This window comes from Polyodon spathula, chromosome 12 (assembly GCF_017654505.1).
Source record: "Polyodon spathula isolate WHYD16114869_AA chromosome 12, ASM1765450v1, whole genome shotgun sequence".
Lineage (NCBI taxonomy): Eukaryota > Metazoa > Chordata > Actinopteri > Acipenseriformes > Polyodontidae > Polyodon > Polyodon spathula.
The window spans coordinates 1,498,074-1,514,642 of NC_054545.1; the positions used below are offsets into that span (position 1 = coordinate 1,498,074).

Genomic DNA, 16,569 nt, shown 5'->3' on the forward strand with positions numbered 1-16,569 from the left:
TCTGGCACAGGCTACAGCTAGCCCCTGTAAGAACTCTCATTCTGGGTGTGGTTCATATGGGCATTAGGGGTCTTCAAGGAACGGCTCAAGAGGAGATGCCAGGGTGCTATATACTGAACGTTAAAGCATTACCTGTCCTGGGTACCTTTCACGGCAGGACTACACTTCCCATTATACCCCACTCCCTTCCATGGGAGCCTGCTTTTGCACCCTGGTTTTCTAATGGTGTTGCAGAAAGCAAATGTAACACACAAGCCAATACCCCTAGATAAGGGAGAACTGTTACACATATGATGTAAGTTGTTTTATACAAACAGCCACAGATTTACCTTACACTGCGTATGAAGAAATGTTACAGAGTGGACCGGAACCCCGGCACGTACAGTAGTAAAGGACGAATATCAAGTATATCCCAAACATCACACACACACACACACACACACACACACATAAATATATATATATATGTGTGTGTGTGTGTGCACATTGATTTAATGGCAAAACAAATGAATACGATCAGGATTTGGAAACAGCACGAGTAACTTTAATATACTAAGCAACTATTTGCCATTGACTTGTGAAAGACGATTGACCTTCTCAACATGGCCGCCAGACTTGTACGCAATCATAACTAACAAAAGGTGCGTTCATGTCGCGCAGACTTTTGAGAGGCTGCGGAGGTCCTACGTAAAATTACACTGGTCTGCGCGCATACCCTAACCAAGTCCGGCAACCTGCGTGACCGCATCTGGATCTGACAACAGAGGTCTGGGCTCAGAGTCTGCGCCCCCCTGCAGATTCTAAAAGGGGCTGCGCTGGAGCAGACTCGTCTTCAAAACAGTGGAGGAGCGCCACCTTGTGCAGGAGGGGCGTTCATAACTTCATTGCTTAAACAGATTCATAATAAAAGATGCTCTTGGGGTGACTGAAATAAGTCTTTGCATAATTTATTTACCAGTCTAGTTATGATGGAGCTGTCTGGGAACATTGAAAAAAACACTCTAGTCTTCTGCAATCAGAAAATCAGTCAAGCCGGTCTGCATGTTTGCTCAGTCCACTGTGCTGGGAAACCTCCCAAAGCTGCCCCAGTGCCGCCTGCGCAGACCGGTGACGTCAGGCGGGGAAACAGCATCGTGAACGCAGCCAGTCTCCAGCTACCAACATTATTTCACATTGCATCAAACGACAAGGCTTGAAATAGGACGTGTCATTAAAAAAATAATAAAAATAACAGACTTATTTAATCTACCAATTCCAAACCAACCTTTTTCATCCCGCGAGCACACTATCAGCTGATAACAGTCACATGACAAGGCAGAGTGTTTACAAGACAGAAATAGACAAAAGGCAAAACAGGTTTAAAGAAGGGCATTGTAGAGCGGTGGCATGTTCACAATGAGGAGTCTGTGAGTATCCGGCTTTTATTATTTACCTAGAAGAATATTTAGCATGATGTCTTTCCCATTTGTACTGTAGAGCGCATTTTAATAAGTGCACAATTAATATACGCGCATTTAAGTCAGTATCCGCATCACCATATAAACGCAAGAGGCATGAATTAAATCGAGGCATTTTATTAACCTTTCTCGCGAGTCATTTGTAGTGTTTTAAATGAAATTAGCCCAGTATGCGTTCTACCTGTATAATCCCCGGTAGTGTTGTTGCTTGTTGTTAAGCGACTCTACAGTGTATTGTGTAGTGTCAGACACAATGTAGTGTTTGCACTCGCTTCGTTCTGTGTTGAATGGTTAGCGTTGGACTAGGTCGCCCCGGTTAGTTCTGAATTTTCTCTGGATAACTGTTTTGTTTTCATTGCTTTATATTACGCACCGAAGCATAACTAATGTAGTTATAAAGAAACTTGGTCATAGGCCATTGCGTTCATTGCCTAAATTCCCAATGACAGATATCTTTGTTTTTACACAATCGCCTATTGTTTTGTGGTGGAGGCATTTAAAAACAAAACAGACCTGTCCTATTGAGACAACAGCTTTTCTGAAAAGGTTAAGAGTTGCACAGCTCATAGGCTCCAGTAATATTACAGTGTGTCTAGAAATAGAGCACTCCTCATCCACACCCTTCCCTGATACAGCGTGTTCAAAACAGAGCTCCCCTGACACCCACACCCTTCCCTGATACAGCATGTTCAAGAGCTCCCCTCACACCCACACCCTTCCCTGATACAGCATGTTCAAAAACAGAGCTCCCCTCACACCCACACCCTTCCCTGATACAGCATGTTCAAGAGCTCCCCTCACACCCACACCCTTCCCTGATACAGCATGTTCAAGAGCTCCCCTCACACCCACACCCTTCCCTGATACAGCATGTCCAAAACAGAGCTCCCCTCACACCCACACCCACACCCTTCCCTGATACAGCATGTCCAAAAACAGAGCTCCCCTCACACCCACACCCTTCCCTGATACAGCATGTTCAAGAGCTCCCCTCACACCCACACCCTTCCCTGATACAGCGTGTTCAAAACAGAGCTCCCCTCACACCCACACCCTTCCCTGATACAACGTGTTCAAAACAGAGCTCCCCTCACACCCACACCCTTCCCTGATACAACATGTTCAAAACAGAGCTCCCCTCACACCCTTCCCTGATACACCCTTCCCTGATAATGCGTCATGTTCAAAACAGAGCTCCCCTCACACCCACACCCTTCCCTGATACAACGTGTTCAAAACAGAGCTCCCCTCACACCCACACCCTTCCCTGATACAGCATGTTCAAGAGCTCCCCTCACACCCACACCCTTCCCTGATACAGCATGTTCAAGAGCTCCCCTCACACCCACACCCTTCCCTGATACAACGTGTTCAAAACAGAGCTCCCCTCACACCCACACCCTTCCCTGATACAGCATGTTCAAGAGCTCCCCTCACACCCACACCCTTCCCTGATACAGCATGTCCAAAAACAGAGCTCCCCTGACACCCACACCCTTCCCTGATACAGCATGTTCAAGAGCTCCCCTCACACCCACACCCTTCCCTGATACAACGTGTTCAAAACAGAGCTCCCCTCACACCCACACCCTTCCCTGATACAGCATGTTCAAGAGCTCCCCTCACACCCACACCCTTCCCTGCTCCCCTCACACCCACACCCTTCCCTGATACAGCATGTTCAAGAGCTCCCCTCACACCCACACCCTTCCCTGATACAGCATGTTCAAAAACAGAGCTCCCCTCACACCCACACCCTTCCCTGATACAACGTGTTCAAAACAGAGCTCCCCTCACACCCACACCCTTCCCTGATACAGCATGTTCAGAGCTCCCCTCACACCCACACCCTTCCCTGATACCATGTTCAAGAGACACCCACACCCTTCCCTGATACAGCATGCAAAAACAGAGCTCCCCTGACACCCACACCCTTCCCTGATACAGCATGTTCAAGAGCTCCCCTCACACCCACACCCTTCCCTGATACAGCGTGTTCAAAACAGAGCTCCCCTGACACCCACACCCTTCCCTGATACAGCATGTTCAAGAGCTCCCCTCACACCCACACCCTTCCCTGATACAGCATGTTCAAGAGCTCCCCTCACACCCACACCCTTCCCTGATACAGCATGTTCAAGAGCTCCCCTCACACCCACACCCTTCCCTGATACAGCTCAAAACAGAGCTCCCCTCACACCCACACCCTTCCCTGATACAGCATGTTCAAGAGCTCCCCTCACACCCACACCCTTCCCTGTTGTGTTCAGATTGGAGCTTGCTTCTATGCCAGGTCTCACTGTGGTTTCTGTTTCATGTTTTCCTGTAAAGGCTTCCAACCCTGCTGTTTCTCTTGAGCTGCCCTGTCAGATGCATATACCTGGAGTCTGACCAGAACACCTCGTGAGTAGATTATTCTGGGTATTATCAGGCTCTTCCATTGCTCAGCTTCCCATTCTTCCAGCGTGATTACATTCACTTTAACTCAGTTACACCCACCACACACCTGTTGTACTGAATGTAACTTATTTGAGGATCACAGAAAAAACCCAAAAAAAACCTGAAACGGAATGGGATTGTCCCGGTATTCCCAGGATTGTTATTGTGCCACATTTCCACCCGCTGCTTAGACTGATTTTAAAAGTGATAACATGTTGCTCATTTGCTTGTCTGCACAGACACCCTTTTACCATTGTGTAGACTGACCTGCAGACAGCAGCACGTCTCATCCCATCTATGCGTGTGCAGTCTGCATTGAACCTGCCTCTCGTAATCTCTCCCTGTGTTAGCATCCCTGAGGGCTGGAGCAATGCTGGGCGTGTGGCAGCTTCTGATCAGGTTCAGCTGACCTTCGCACTTAAACAGCGGAATGTGAGAGAACTGAGAGAGCTGCTGGGCCGGGTATCGGACCCGGATTCCCCTCAGTACGGTGAGTCTGCCGTGTGATCCGGTCAGATACCCCCCCCCCCCCCCCCCCCCCGCCCCCGCCCGCCCGCCCGCCCGCCCGTTTCAGTACCAGACAACAATGCCGTCTAACCAGGGTTCGGTAGCTTTAAATACTTCCCCAAGTCCTAGTGTCTTCCTGCACATAAACACAACTGGCTAGAGGAGTTCTAATAAGCCCTTCTGCTAACTGAATGAGTCTTTAGCAGTGGAGCTGTGCAGTGACAGTGTGCAGTGAAGCTTCTCTTCCTGCAGAGCAGATGTCAGCAGGCTTGACACTTACTGGAAGCGGTGGTTTCACAGTACTTATTAAGCATGTGATGTTTCCTTGCACACGCTTGAGGGGTGTGCATGTTTATTATCCCCGGTGGAGTGAGACAGAGGGGAATAACAGTTTTATAAACCGTTTCATATACGTTTTCATGATTCTTACATTTGTTTGTGTACTGAGGACCATAGGCCATGTTTTCAAGTGCAAAGGTAAAGGAAATCTATAAAAAAATAAATACAAATGTAACCATATCACACTACCAAGTAAATGCAATTCTTATTCTGTCCAAATGATTACGTCCATCTCTGAAAGCTTGCCCTTGCTTTTGCACATGATTAAAAACAACTGCTGACTAGCTATACCCTGGGCAGGGGATAGGCTTGTGCTATACCTCTTGTTTTTATTTATATTACTGAATTAATGATCCAAGTACAGACTCTTCCTCTTTCTCATGCAGCAGTGCGCTAGCTGCAGGTTTGACCTTTTCCTCGGGGGTTTCACACTAAGCATGCAGTGCGTCTCTTCACATAGATCAGTAATGCTGATCAAGGCACAAAGTCTGCTAGAAGTGCTTTGCAGGGAAGTTGTTTGTTGCTTATGTTTTAGTTTCAGGTCCTCTAAGTATTTCACTTGTGTTGATTGGAGGTCACACCCTGTTGAGTACAAGCTGTCTGAGTGCATTGTTTTCATTGTGCGCAGATGAGATTGCATCCAGTGCATTGAATATCCTCCTCCTTCAGCAACAAGGCAGCTGTGTCTGAAACTGCTGTGCAAAACGTCCTGCATCGGACAAATACTGTTCTACAAGAAATCTTCTTAAGCTGCGCTAAGTAGCTCTTAACAGTGTTTTAATTCACTTAATTTAATTGATTACTCCTTTGTTTTAAATGCTGTTTAGTTAAAGCATTAAAATGTGAAGTGCTTCAAACAGTGTTCCAAGTATAGGAATCACATTCACCCTTTTGAAGGTGTTGAAGAGCAGATGCTGACCAGATAATTCAAAAGGGAGCTGTCCTGGAACAGCAGATTAACACTGTGTGTGTGTGTGTGTGTGTGTGTGTGTGTGTCTGTTCCAGCTCAGTGATTCACTCCCCCAGTGCTCGTTTGGAATGACTGCATGTGTTCTCTCGCTCCTATCCCCAGGTAAGTACCTGTCCCTGGAGCAGCTCTCCTCCCTGGTCCAGCCCTCGGAACTGACCCAGAAGGTGGTGTGGAGGTGGCTGGAGAGCCATGGAGTGCAGGACTGCCACAGCGTGGAGACCCAGGACTTCTTGCAGTGTGCCATGCCAGCCCGGTAAGGACAGGGGCTCCTGCACAAGCCCTGCAGCCAGCCTGGTAGACAGGAGGGAGTTAATCTTGACATTGTCTATTGATCCATTAATCACACCTGCTCTGATATGAAATTGTATTGAAAGACAATTCCAAGTAATACAAAGTATTAACATAATGCTATTTACTGCAAATGTTTCGTAGTGCTAGCTAGTGTTTAGCGTATAGATTTACTTGCATGTAATGTGACAGTTTGAAAATATTTGCTTACGTGTAATTGTAAGTTTTTGCTATATTGTAAGCTTTCACGTTTCAGACTAACAAAGGTAACTTACTGAGAGCTATATTAGTAGTTTAGCAGAAGGGAAATGTCTTTTGTTGAGTACTTTTTGTAATTGTCACTGGTAGATAACATTGTGAATGTTTTGTTGAGACGCTACGGCAGCCGTTTGCAGCATGTTGGGTTTACGATGGAGTCCAGCCTTTTCAGATGCAATAAGTTATGTGCTGTCAGCCAAGGACTGTGTTCCAAGCGTGGTCTAGTAACCTTGATAAAGTAGCTTTTCTCCACACAGAAATACAATCTAGGGAGCGGCTCACGCAATATGATCCAGCTCCCGCAGTGAATCCTGTTTTTGTTTGCTTTGTCTCCAGCGTGGCGGAGAAGCTGCTGCCCGGCTGTGAGTTCAGCCGCTATGCGAACGGGCATCAGTCACTGGTGAGGTCGCCAGTCCCATACGGGCTGCCTGACGAGCTGTCTGAACACCTGGACTTCGGTAACTAATCACACCAGATAGGGACTCCCAAGGGAAGGAGGCAAACACACAGAACCTTTTAGTTAAGTGTCTGGCCAAAAGTGTATTATTTATTATTTGACTTGCAGCTAGACTGAATTATTTTTAATGTAACACCACACCATTCATTATGATTCTACATGAACAGCATCCTGAAGAACAAGTCCTTTTTCTGTAGATAAATGGATTGTTGTGTAATTGCGTGTAAATCCTTGCATTGCCTGATCTTTTTAAACAAGCCTGGCAGTGCATTTCTCCTGGGTGTCTGTGTACTGTATGAGCTTCCTCTGTCTGCTCACAGTGGGAGGAGTCCACCGATTCCCAGACTCGAAGATGGCCCTGAGGCGTACTTGGGCCAATGGGAAGAAGCGGAAGGCAGAGTTTCACCTGGGGGTGTCACCCTCCATCCTCAGGCAGCGCTACAACCTGACAGTCAGCGACGTGGGCTCCTCCCAGAACAACAGCCAGGCCGTCGCTCAGGTGGGTCGACCCGGCCGCAAGAACCTTAAACCGGTTCAGTAATAATGGAGCGAACGCCAGGACTGCTGCAGACTTCAAGGACTGGCATTCTGCACCCTTGTCATCAGACCAATCATCTAACAGCCTGCATCTGGGACTCGTATCTGAGCCCCTTCTCCTCTCCTCTCTGCAGTTCCTGGAGCAGTACTTCCACCCTGCAGACCTGGCAGAGTTCATGAAGTTGTTTGGGAGAGGATTCAAGAACCTGCCCAAAGTGGAGAGGGTCGTGGGCAAGCAAGGGTGTGGGAAGGCAGGGCTCGAGGCGAGCCTGGACGTGGAGTACATCATGAGCACTGGCGCCAACATCCCCACCTGGGTCTTCACCAATCCAGGTAGGAGGGCTTCGCTGTGCAGCATCACACTTGTGCCACTTCCAGTATAAAGAAGCCTCTTAATTACCAGTCGGGCATTGTGTCTTCCACTACTGCAAGCCTGGGTTGTTGGAGCCAGTACCCTGTCCTTCTCCCAGACTCTGATTGCAGCCTCTTGTACGCGGGTCCTTGTCTTTGAAAGAACCAGTTGTCTCAGACAAGGCCTTTGACCGGGTGGATATAGTGCAGTATGTGTAGAACAGTGCATTTTTGATTTCTTCTTGTTCCCCCACCCCGCTGTACCTCCAGTGTTTGTGTTGTCCTCCTGTGTTCCCAGGCAGGCATGAGTCCCAGGAGCCGTTCCTGCAGTGGCTGCTGCTGCTTAGCAACATGTCTGCGGTGCCCTGGGTGCACACCATCAGCTACGGGGATGACGAGGACAGCCTGTCCCAGGCCTACATGCAGAGGATCAACGTGGAGTTCATGAAGGCCGGCGTGCGCGGGGTCACCCTGCTCTTCGCTTCAGGTACAGCCCGACACGCACACCACCACTGGCGCTCTCTGGCTCACCTCTTTCTTGCTTTTTTACTATTCTCTTTCTCTCCCTTCTTTCTGTTTTCCCCTTCTCTCTTTCTTTAATCCTGCTCGTACACTCGGTGTGCTGTGTAGTAATCCCATGTCTCTCCCGTGTCAGGGGACAGTGGTTTTGTGTAGTAATCCCATGTCTCTCCCGTGTCAGGGGACAGTGGTGCTGTGTAGTAATCCCATGTCTCTCCCGTGTCAGGGGACAGTGGTGCTGTGTAGTAATCCCATGTCTCTCCCGTGTCAGGGGACAGTGGTGCTGTGTAGTAATCCCATGTCTCTCCCGTGTCAGGGGACAGTGGTGCTGTGTAGTAATCCCATGTCTCTCCCCTGTCAGGTGACAGTGGTGCTGTGTAGTAATCCCATGTCTCTCCCGTGTCAGGGGACAGTGGTTTTGTGTAGTAATCCCATGTCTCTCCCCTGTCAGGTGACAGTGGTGCTGTGTAGTAATCCCATGTCTCTCCCCTGTCAGGTGACAGTGGTGCTGTGTAGTAATCCCATGTCTCTCCCCTGTCAGGTGACAGTGGTGCCGGCTGCATGAAAGATGGCAAAGGGGGTAACACTTTCAGACCCAGTTTTCCAGCCTCCAGGTAAAGCAATAGTCTGATTGATCTGGAACATGGGTTCACAGGGGAAGTCTTAAATGCATGCTTTTTTCTGTTTTGGATTTTGAGCATTGTGTACTAATTAAGTGATTAGTAAATAAATATATGTATAAAAACACCAATCCAGGGCTCCTGCCACGCCTGTGAAATAGGATGCATTGTTGCTGTAATGGATCAGCTCCGTGCATCCCTCTGTATTTATATGCCATTCTCTATTAAAGCTGCATGTTTACCATTGATGGCCAAGACCCGGCATCGTTTACATATTGTTTTCTTTGCGGAAGAGATCAGAGCTCCCCTGCTCCTGTAGTATGACAGTTCTTCTCACAAGGGAACCCATGCCATCGTTTCCAATCATTTTACTGTCTGTGCTGTACTGTAACCTAGAGCATGTGGTAGTGCTGCTGGTACTGGTAACCCTTTTTGTATGCACCATTACTAAAAAGAAATGTATAAATTAGGCATCATTGTTTAGTCTGATCTCCTTGAGAGGTTCCTGTGGGCAGTGTTCTTCCTGTCTTTTTGAGTAGCTCTGTATATGTGGTTTAACAATCGCTCCTTATTCCCTTTCCAGTCCCTACGTGACCACAGTGGGCGGGACATCCTTCAAGAACCCCTTCCAGGTCACTTACGAGGTGACGGACTACATCAGTGGCGGCGGGTTCAGCAACGTGTTTGAGATGCCCGATTACCAGGTGGGGGGGCCAGAGTAGGACAGCAGTGTTCCAGACTCACCAGGGAGAGTGGGATAGCAGGGTTCCAGACTCTCACCAGGGAGAGAGTAGGACAGCAGGGTTCCAGACTCACCAGGGAGAGAGTAGGACAGTAGGGTTCCAGACTCACTAGGGAGAGTGGGATAGCAGGGTTCCAGACTCGCACTGGGGAGAGTGGCATAGCAGGGTTTCAGCCTCACACTGCACACACCTATGGGTTTCAATGACCAGCCCCCTGCTGAATCTGCTGTGAAGTGATTGCTCACATCACAGCTGGGGTAAAACAACCACATGAATGTAACAGGCTCCTGATCATTCAACGTTCGTTTTTTTCCTATTGTTTTGTTCACTTCATACGTACGTTGATGCTGCCGTCCCTTCTGTTGTTGCCAGTGCAGGAGTTGTCCTAACCTCACTGGTGCTGTGCTCGGTTTTTGCAGGTAAATGCTGTGAACTCGTACCTCAAAGGAATGAAGGCTCTTCCTCCCAAGACCTACTTCAACAGCAGCGGGCGAGCTTATCCAGACGTGGCAGCTTTGTCTGATAACTACTGGGTGGTCACCAACAGAATCCCCATCCCGTTTGTGTCTGGCACTTCGGTGAGCGTCCTTGAAGATCTCAAAGAACCTCTCTTCTGGCAACTGTTGAATGCAACGTGCACTGCAGACGTTTCACCAAGCTTCAAGTCAAAATTGATGTGATGGTGTTGCTTGAACTGTTCTCAGGGAGCGAGGAGAATGTCCCCTGGAACTAGTTTGAATTTACTAAGTTTATTTCTAAAAGCAAATGATCTACATTTCAACTTTCTGTTCGAAACATTTGACATTCAATTCACAAAGTTTCTCTTGGTGTTTTATAAATGTACCACTACCGTGTTTTTTATAGTTTTGGATGTACTGGTTTGCTTGAAAATCCAGTATGTAGCCGTGTAGAGTTTGTGGGCTAAAGCTTCCAAGCCATGGCCTGGTTCGTTGGGACACCAGTGCAACGACTTGTTTTGTTTGTTGGTTCCAGGCCTCGACTCCGGTGTTCGGAGGGATCCTGTCCTTGATTAACGATCACCGTTTCCTCAAATCTCTTCCGGCTCTGGGGTTTCTGAACCCGCGCCTCTACAAGCTGCAGGGAAGCGCCAGCAGTGCCCTCTTCGATGTAAGTGGAGCCGGGGGACTACTTTTAAATTCAGTGGAGAGAAATCTGGGGCTAAGAGATATGAATACAAAATCCCTGTGCCTGCCGTGCTGCCGCGGCTGGGTTTAGATGCACCTGGAGGAGCTGCTGCAGTGTATTTAGTAACAAATAAAACCACACCCAACCATGCTGCTTCATACCAAACCTGGAATTCTGTTTTCCAGATATATAAAAGAACAGCAAGGCTGAGGTTTTTAGTCAGAGAAGTCCAGCAGATTATGTATTTAACAGTAGTTTGTAACGCAATCTTGAATACTGATAGAGGTCTTAGATGAGACGTTTGTTTAGAACACTTTCACTATAGTTGCATGTAAACAAAATGCCTGATCACTAAAATTGTCAAATAAAACATGCCACCAGGTGGCAGTGAAGAGTAGGAAATAAAACATAGTGCTGGCACTGTGCTGCGTTCTCACCGAGGGGGTTGAAGGAGACAGCCCTGCATTCTGGGAGATGGAATATCCCACATGTTAGGAGCAGAGGGGGAAAGAGTGGAATCCTGGCCATAGAACATTTTGTTCCTGTTGGTTTTGCAGAAAATTAGATTAATATATTTATTAAGAATTGCATATGGTTTTACTGGCAATGCAAGTCAGACAGACAGACGTTTGAGGGTAACCCTGACAGAACCCGGCTTGCACTGAAGTGACACTGGTAGAACATTCTTTCTTGAGGAAGGACCCTTTCTGTAACTGCATCAGGGATTTTAACTGGAGCAGGAGCACAACCCCAATTGTTCTGCATTTTCCCTGCAGGTGACAGAAGGATGCCACCTGAGCTGCCTGGACGAGCAGGTCCAAGGACAGGGGTTCTGCGCCGCTCCGTCCTGGGACCCTGTCACAGGCTGGGGGACCCCAAACTACCCCCACCTCTTGACTGCTCTTGGAGACTGAGAACAAACTGCCCTACAAACCAGGAGTCAACTGCAGAGTGTTTCAGGGGACTGGAAACTGCTGCAAACCCTGCTTGGAAAGAGGGAGCTGGCTTGTTTTTTTCTTAATAATAATAATAATAATAATAATAAATCATCACACAATTGATTTTTTTTTTTTATATGTTGGCCAGACTTCATGTGGCGTGGGATGTGTGTATTTGTTTGGAAATCTCTTCAGTTAAAATCATACCCGAGTTCAAACACGGAATAAACAGAAATGGTGATGGTATTAGAGGGGGAGGGGGGGAGGAATGATGAGATGTGCAGAAGCGGCAGTACAAGGCAACGGAGCAGGTTCTCCAATGAGGAGTAAGAGATGCAGAAAGAGGAAGACGTGGACAGGATTTTCTGTGTGTGGTGTGTTTTTTTTTTTTTTTTTTTTTTTTTTAGCTTTCCTTGTTTTCTGTTAGCCAAGCTTAATTAAGGATGTGAGAAATCTGATGACTTTGTGCCCAAGGATATAATTTTGAAGTTAATCAGAGGAGACTGCTTCGATTGAGGGCTCTTAGAGCGAGATATTTGATTTCCAGCTAAGTCTGCTACTGTCATCGTTCTGTTCAGCAATAGAATCAGGCCCCATTACCTTTAAAGGGATCAGAAATGTCAAAAAGAACCTTTTATGTAGGGAAGATTACCCTGCCCAACTGAAAATAAAAAAATAGCAACTCACAGTTAATGCTGCACAATCAAATTGGTGCTTCTTTGAAGAGAGAATCTTTTCTTGCTGAAGGCTATGACCCCCCCCTGAGAATTGTTATCTTGCTCCTGCGTGGGTACAGGTTCAAATTAGAAAAGGAGCGTGTGTTCAAACATAACTGCACCAACTGATCGGAACTCAGTATTTATTTAAAAAAATTTTTAAGCTCTTATGTTTTGATGAACAAGGAATTTTTTTTCAGAATGATATTCTGTGGCTTGTAGAATAAAATCACTTTTTTTTGCCCTCTCATCATGAAACTGTTTAAGAACTAGAGAATTGAATCCCTGGCTGAGAAGACAGCGTTAGTTACATTTGCATTGCAAACAACATTCAAAGTTTAAAAGACAAGAGTATTTAATAATCATGAAACTTACTCAGAACCAAATCTCAATCTCTCAAAAAAAAAAAAAAAAACAGAACTAAAAAATGTATATTTTATATATAAATGAAACGGTGAAATGTTATTGTGGTCTCTTTCTCTTGGTGCCTCGTTTCCTTGGTCGTAGATGGAATGCAAGTTACTGCAAAGGTAGAAACCCAGACTGCAAGCTTCATTTTGCAATTTTGTCAAAATTATTTTCTAAGACTTCTGTACAACTGAATATTTTGTGAAAAGTTTAATTTATACACAGAGACAAAAAAACAAATAAAGTGCATTTAAAAAAAAAAGAAAAAGAGTGTTAGCTCTTTGTCCAGTCATTTCTTTCAACCTGCAACCTGCAAGGCATTCTTGAATATTACCAAAAAAATTATAAAACTTTACAGGGGGGGAAATGAAAATCTTTAAAACGATCCCTGCACAGTTTCAAGCCATTTAACATTTACACTTCATATCAAATAAAAATGCATACATTACCCTATCTGGCAGTACGAAGAATAAGAAACACACCATCCTGTTGTAAGTTTTCATAATTGTCAACTTGAACTATAAAGAGCAGTACCAGAGAATACCAATAAGGGGTTAATGTGCCTGGAGTTACCTGATCGGATTCTCAATAGTCTGAAGATGAAAGAGGCAGTATCTAGCGGACAGCCCACTGTGAGGCCTCTGATACCTCTTGATCCAGCCACAGCATGACCTCTGAAGAACCGCTAGTGGACCACTTCATTTGCCTTGCCAGGTCTACTCCTACATCAGCAGGCACAACCCCATCCCCGCCTCGCAGCAGTCCAGAGACACCGCAATCTGCCTGGATGACATGCCGGGCTCCTCTCCACAATCCTGGGCACAGCAGACACAATTCCACATGCCATCCAGTCACTGGAGAAGTGGCCCCTGAGCCCGCTGCAGCACTGCCGCTAATGGCTTTTAAAGAAAAGGCTTAAAGGCTGCGTTTGCTGCTCCCGGGGGCGGGTCTGTCTGGCAACAGCTGTGCATCGAAGGAGTAGTGGAGGTAGCGGAAGATCTCCTCGGCTCTCTGGGGGTCAACGCAGGCACCCAAAGCCAAGCCGTCCACAGAGCTGCAGGAGGAATGGGGAAGATGTCAGGCAGCATTGCTAGTGCGCTGATCATACAGGATGTGTGTGGAGCTCAATGGGGAGGATGTCAGGCAGCATTGCTAGTGCGCTGATCATACAGGATGTGTGTGGAGCTCAATGGGGAGGATGTCAGGCAGCATTGCTAGTGCGCTGATCATACAGGATGTGTGTGGAGCTCAATGGGGAGGATGTCAGGCAGCATCGCTAGTGCGCTGATCATACAGGATGTGTGTGGAGCTCAATGGGGAGGATGTCAGGCAGCATTGCTAGTGCGCTGATCATACAGGATGTGTGTGGAGCTCAATGGGGAGGATGTCAGGCAGCATTGCTAGTGCGCTGATCATACAGGATGTGTGTGGAGCTCAATGGGGAGGATGTCAGGCAGCATTGCTAGTGCGCCGCTCTGCTAATGTGCATACCTGTTGACCATGTGCCAGACGGAGCGGAAGCGATGGCACATGTTCAGAGCGCTGACGTAGCTGACGCCGGGGATGGTGAGGTAGAACTGCAGGGCCTGCTGCTGGTGACCCTTCACCTGCAGGGGGGCGGTGATGGCCGCGTTCTTCCTCTGCTCCACGTGGGCTAGCTCGGCCAGCAGCCCGGCCGTCTCCTCCTGACCCGAGCTGAAGAGAATCCGGGTCCCGGCGCCGAGCAGAGCCGACAGCGTGCTGTCGTAGTACCGGGTCCTCTGGATGATTCTTGACGTTTCTCCTGCGGTGACAAATCCGGTCCGTTACAATCAAGCGGTTTTTTTTTTTTGTTTTTTTTTTTCAACACAATTCTAATAAAGACAGGCCTGCAGCATTGCCTGAATCTGCCATTGTGCAGATCAATCATATTTGCTCTGCTAGCATCCTCTCCATCTGGGTAATCGTAACCTGATTGGACGGGTCGCTGGAACAGCAGTGATTTTGTAACCTGATTGGACGGGTCGCTGGAACAGCAGTGATTTTGTAACCTGATTGGACGGGTCGCTGGAACAGCAGTGATTTTGTAACCTGATTGGACGTGTCGCTGGAACAGCAGTGATTTTGTAACCTGATTGGACGTGTCGCTGGAACAGCAGTGATTTTGTAACCTGATTGGACGGGTCGCTGGAACAGCAGTGATTTTGTAACCTGATTGGACGGGTCGCTGGAACAGCAGTGATTTTGTAACCTGATTGGACGGGTCGCTGGAACAGCAGTGATTTTGTAACCAGAATCTGACTGCTAAATGAGTACGTGGAGGGGTTCTAAAAGCAAATACATTTCAAAACAAATCAACAGGAAATAAACAAATAGCACATTAAATATTACAAAACAAAACAAAACATTGAACACCCATGAGATAACCCTCCTGTAAACCTGCATTTTGCAGCACTGCTCGGCAGGTCTATGCATGAGCCCGCTCCCCTTGCTCACCTTTAGTCCTGTCCTTCTCCACGATGAGACAGACCCTCTCGAAGGCTGCCCGCAGGCTCTGGACTCTCTCGACCAGCTTGCCGCGGTTCTGGCTGTGGGAGATCTCAGACTGGGCCCTCCGCTCCACTGCCATCCTGTTGCTGACGATGAAGTCGCACCCGCCCAACGAGCAGACCTCGGCCCGGAGCCCGTGCTTCACCCGCAGGCAGGAGATCACCTCGGGGCCAGATGCAATCTCACGACTGTCCACCAGGACGCACGGAGCTGGGGACCCGCTGCTCCTCACAGTGCTGCTGGGATCAGGGTTCAGGAAGGAGCTCTCCGTCTGGAATGAAAGGGAGGGGAAGTTCACTGGATTTCAAGGGATATAAAAAGGGCTACACGAGGCATGTACTTATTTTCTATCTTTGAATATCTGCACCTCCCCACATCAGTAGTGCAACGGGTTCTGTCTCAGGAAGAGTTAAATGAGCGTGCATGATCAACCTTTCCACATGGTTTAATAATTTGGTGCATGTGTTGCGCTGTGTCCACTGTAACAGGCATTGAATTAAATGTAGGAGGTCCAGATTGACAAAAGCGAAGTTTCTGTTTTTTCCATAAATCAATATTTATCTAGACGTATATATAATGCATTCAAGCTAATTCTAGATAGACAGACAAAGTAATGTTGAGAATGCCCTGGTCTCTGCTTACCTTTTGAAGCGGTGCTTTGCTCTGCGGTTCCTTCCCCGTGGAAGCCGAACGTCCCTCCCCGCTCGGAGGCTGAAAGTCCAGAGCCTCTGATAAGGAAGCTTCAAGGCGCAGCCTCAGCTGGCACCTCTCCTCCAGGGTCTTTCCCTGGCCGGATTTCCTGACTGTCCGGAGAGAGGATGAAGAGACAGGCCGAGGCGTCTTGAAGTTGGTGTCCAGCCGGTCAGTACGGGGGGGCGGTTCAGGCAGCGGGTTCATTTTTCTCTTCTCTTCCTCCTCGCTGGAGTCCTCCTGGACAATGATTCGGGAGGCTTTCTTCTTCCCTTTGGGAGGGTGCGGCGCTGGCTGGTCTGCTGGCTCCAGGACCCTGGCCTGTTTCAGCCGCTCGTGTCTCCTCGTGCGGTACTGCTTCCTCCCACCAACGTAGGAGTCCTCCTGGAGCAGCTCCACTCCCCCCACCTCATCTTCATCGCTCAGACCAGAACCCCCCCCCTCCTCCTCGTCCTCTCCCTCATGCACAACGAAGCTGTCGTCCATGTATGTCTCGTCCTGCTCCGGAATCTGAGCGGGGAGAGAAGCGAATCACTGCCCTGCATGCACTTCTCATTCTGCACTGTGCAAGCCCCCTGTTTCAGAGGTGAGGTTAGAGACCACTTTGAAATACAGGAAGAAACCCACAAGCCTATAAAACAACCAGATTACTAGTGA

At 47.9% G+C, this 16,569-nt stretch overlaps 2 protein-coding genes across 3 annotated transcripts in view; one reads left to right on the plus strand and one right to left on the minus strand.

Annotated features, from left to right (window-relative positions):
* Window positions 1-1,094: 1,094 nt before the first annotated feature.
* Window positions 1,095-12,293, plus strand: LOC121324114 (tripeptidyl-peptidase 1-like). Its single transcript, XM_041265596.1, has 13 exons — window positions 1,095-1,406; window positions 3,789-3,860; window positions 4,247-4,386; window positions 5,815-5,965; window positions 6,595-6,716; window positions 7,036-7,214; window positions 7,387-7,585; window positions 7,902-8,090; window positions 8,664-8,736; window positions 9,326-9,446; window positions 9,905-10,063; window positions 10,479-10,613; window positions 11,408-12,293. Exons 1-13 carry the CDS (start codon window positions 1,387-1,389, stop codon window positions 11,543-11,545), a joined length of 1,698 nt encoding a protein of 565 aa, XP_041121530.1. The 5' UTR covers window positions 1,095-1,386; the 3' UTR covers window positions 11,546-12,293.
* The window catches only part of fancm (FA complementation group M), a 31,885-nt gene continuing 26,968 nt past the window's right edge, over window positions 11,653-16,569 (minus strand). For both annotated transcript variants that reach the window (XM_041265595.1, XM_041265594.1), the window contains exons 20-23: window positions 15,865-16,422; window positions 15,169-15,493; window positions 14,185-14,476; window positions 11,653-13,747 (exon numbers count right to left, since the gene is read on the minus strand). In XM_041265595.1, coding sequence (XP_041121529.1) covers window positions 13,609-13,747; window positions 14,185-14,476; window positions 15,169-15,493; window positions 15,865-16,422 — 1,314 coding nt within the window. In that variant the 3' untranslated portion in view covers window positions 11,653-13,608. The remainder of the gene's footprint in view (window positions 13,748-14,184; window positions 14,477-15,168; window positions 15,494-15,864; window positions 16,423-16,569) is intronic.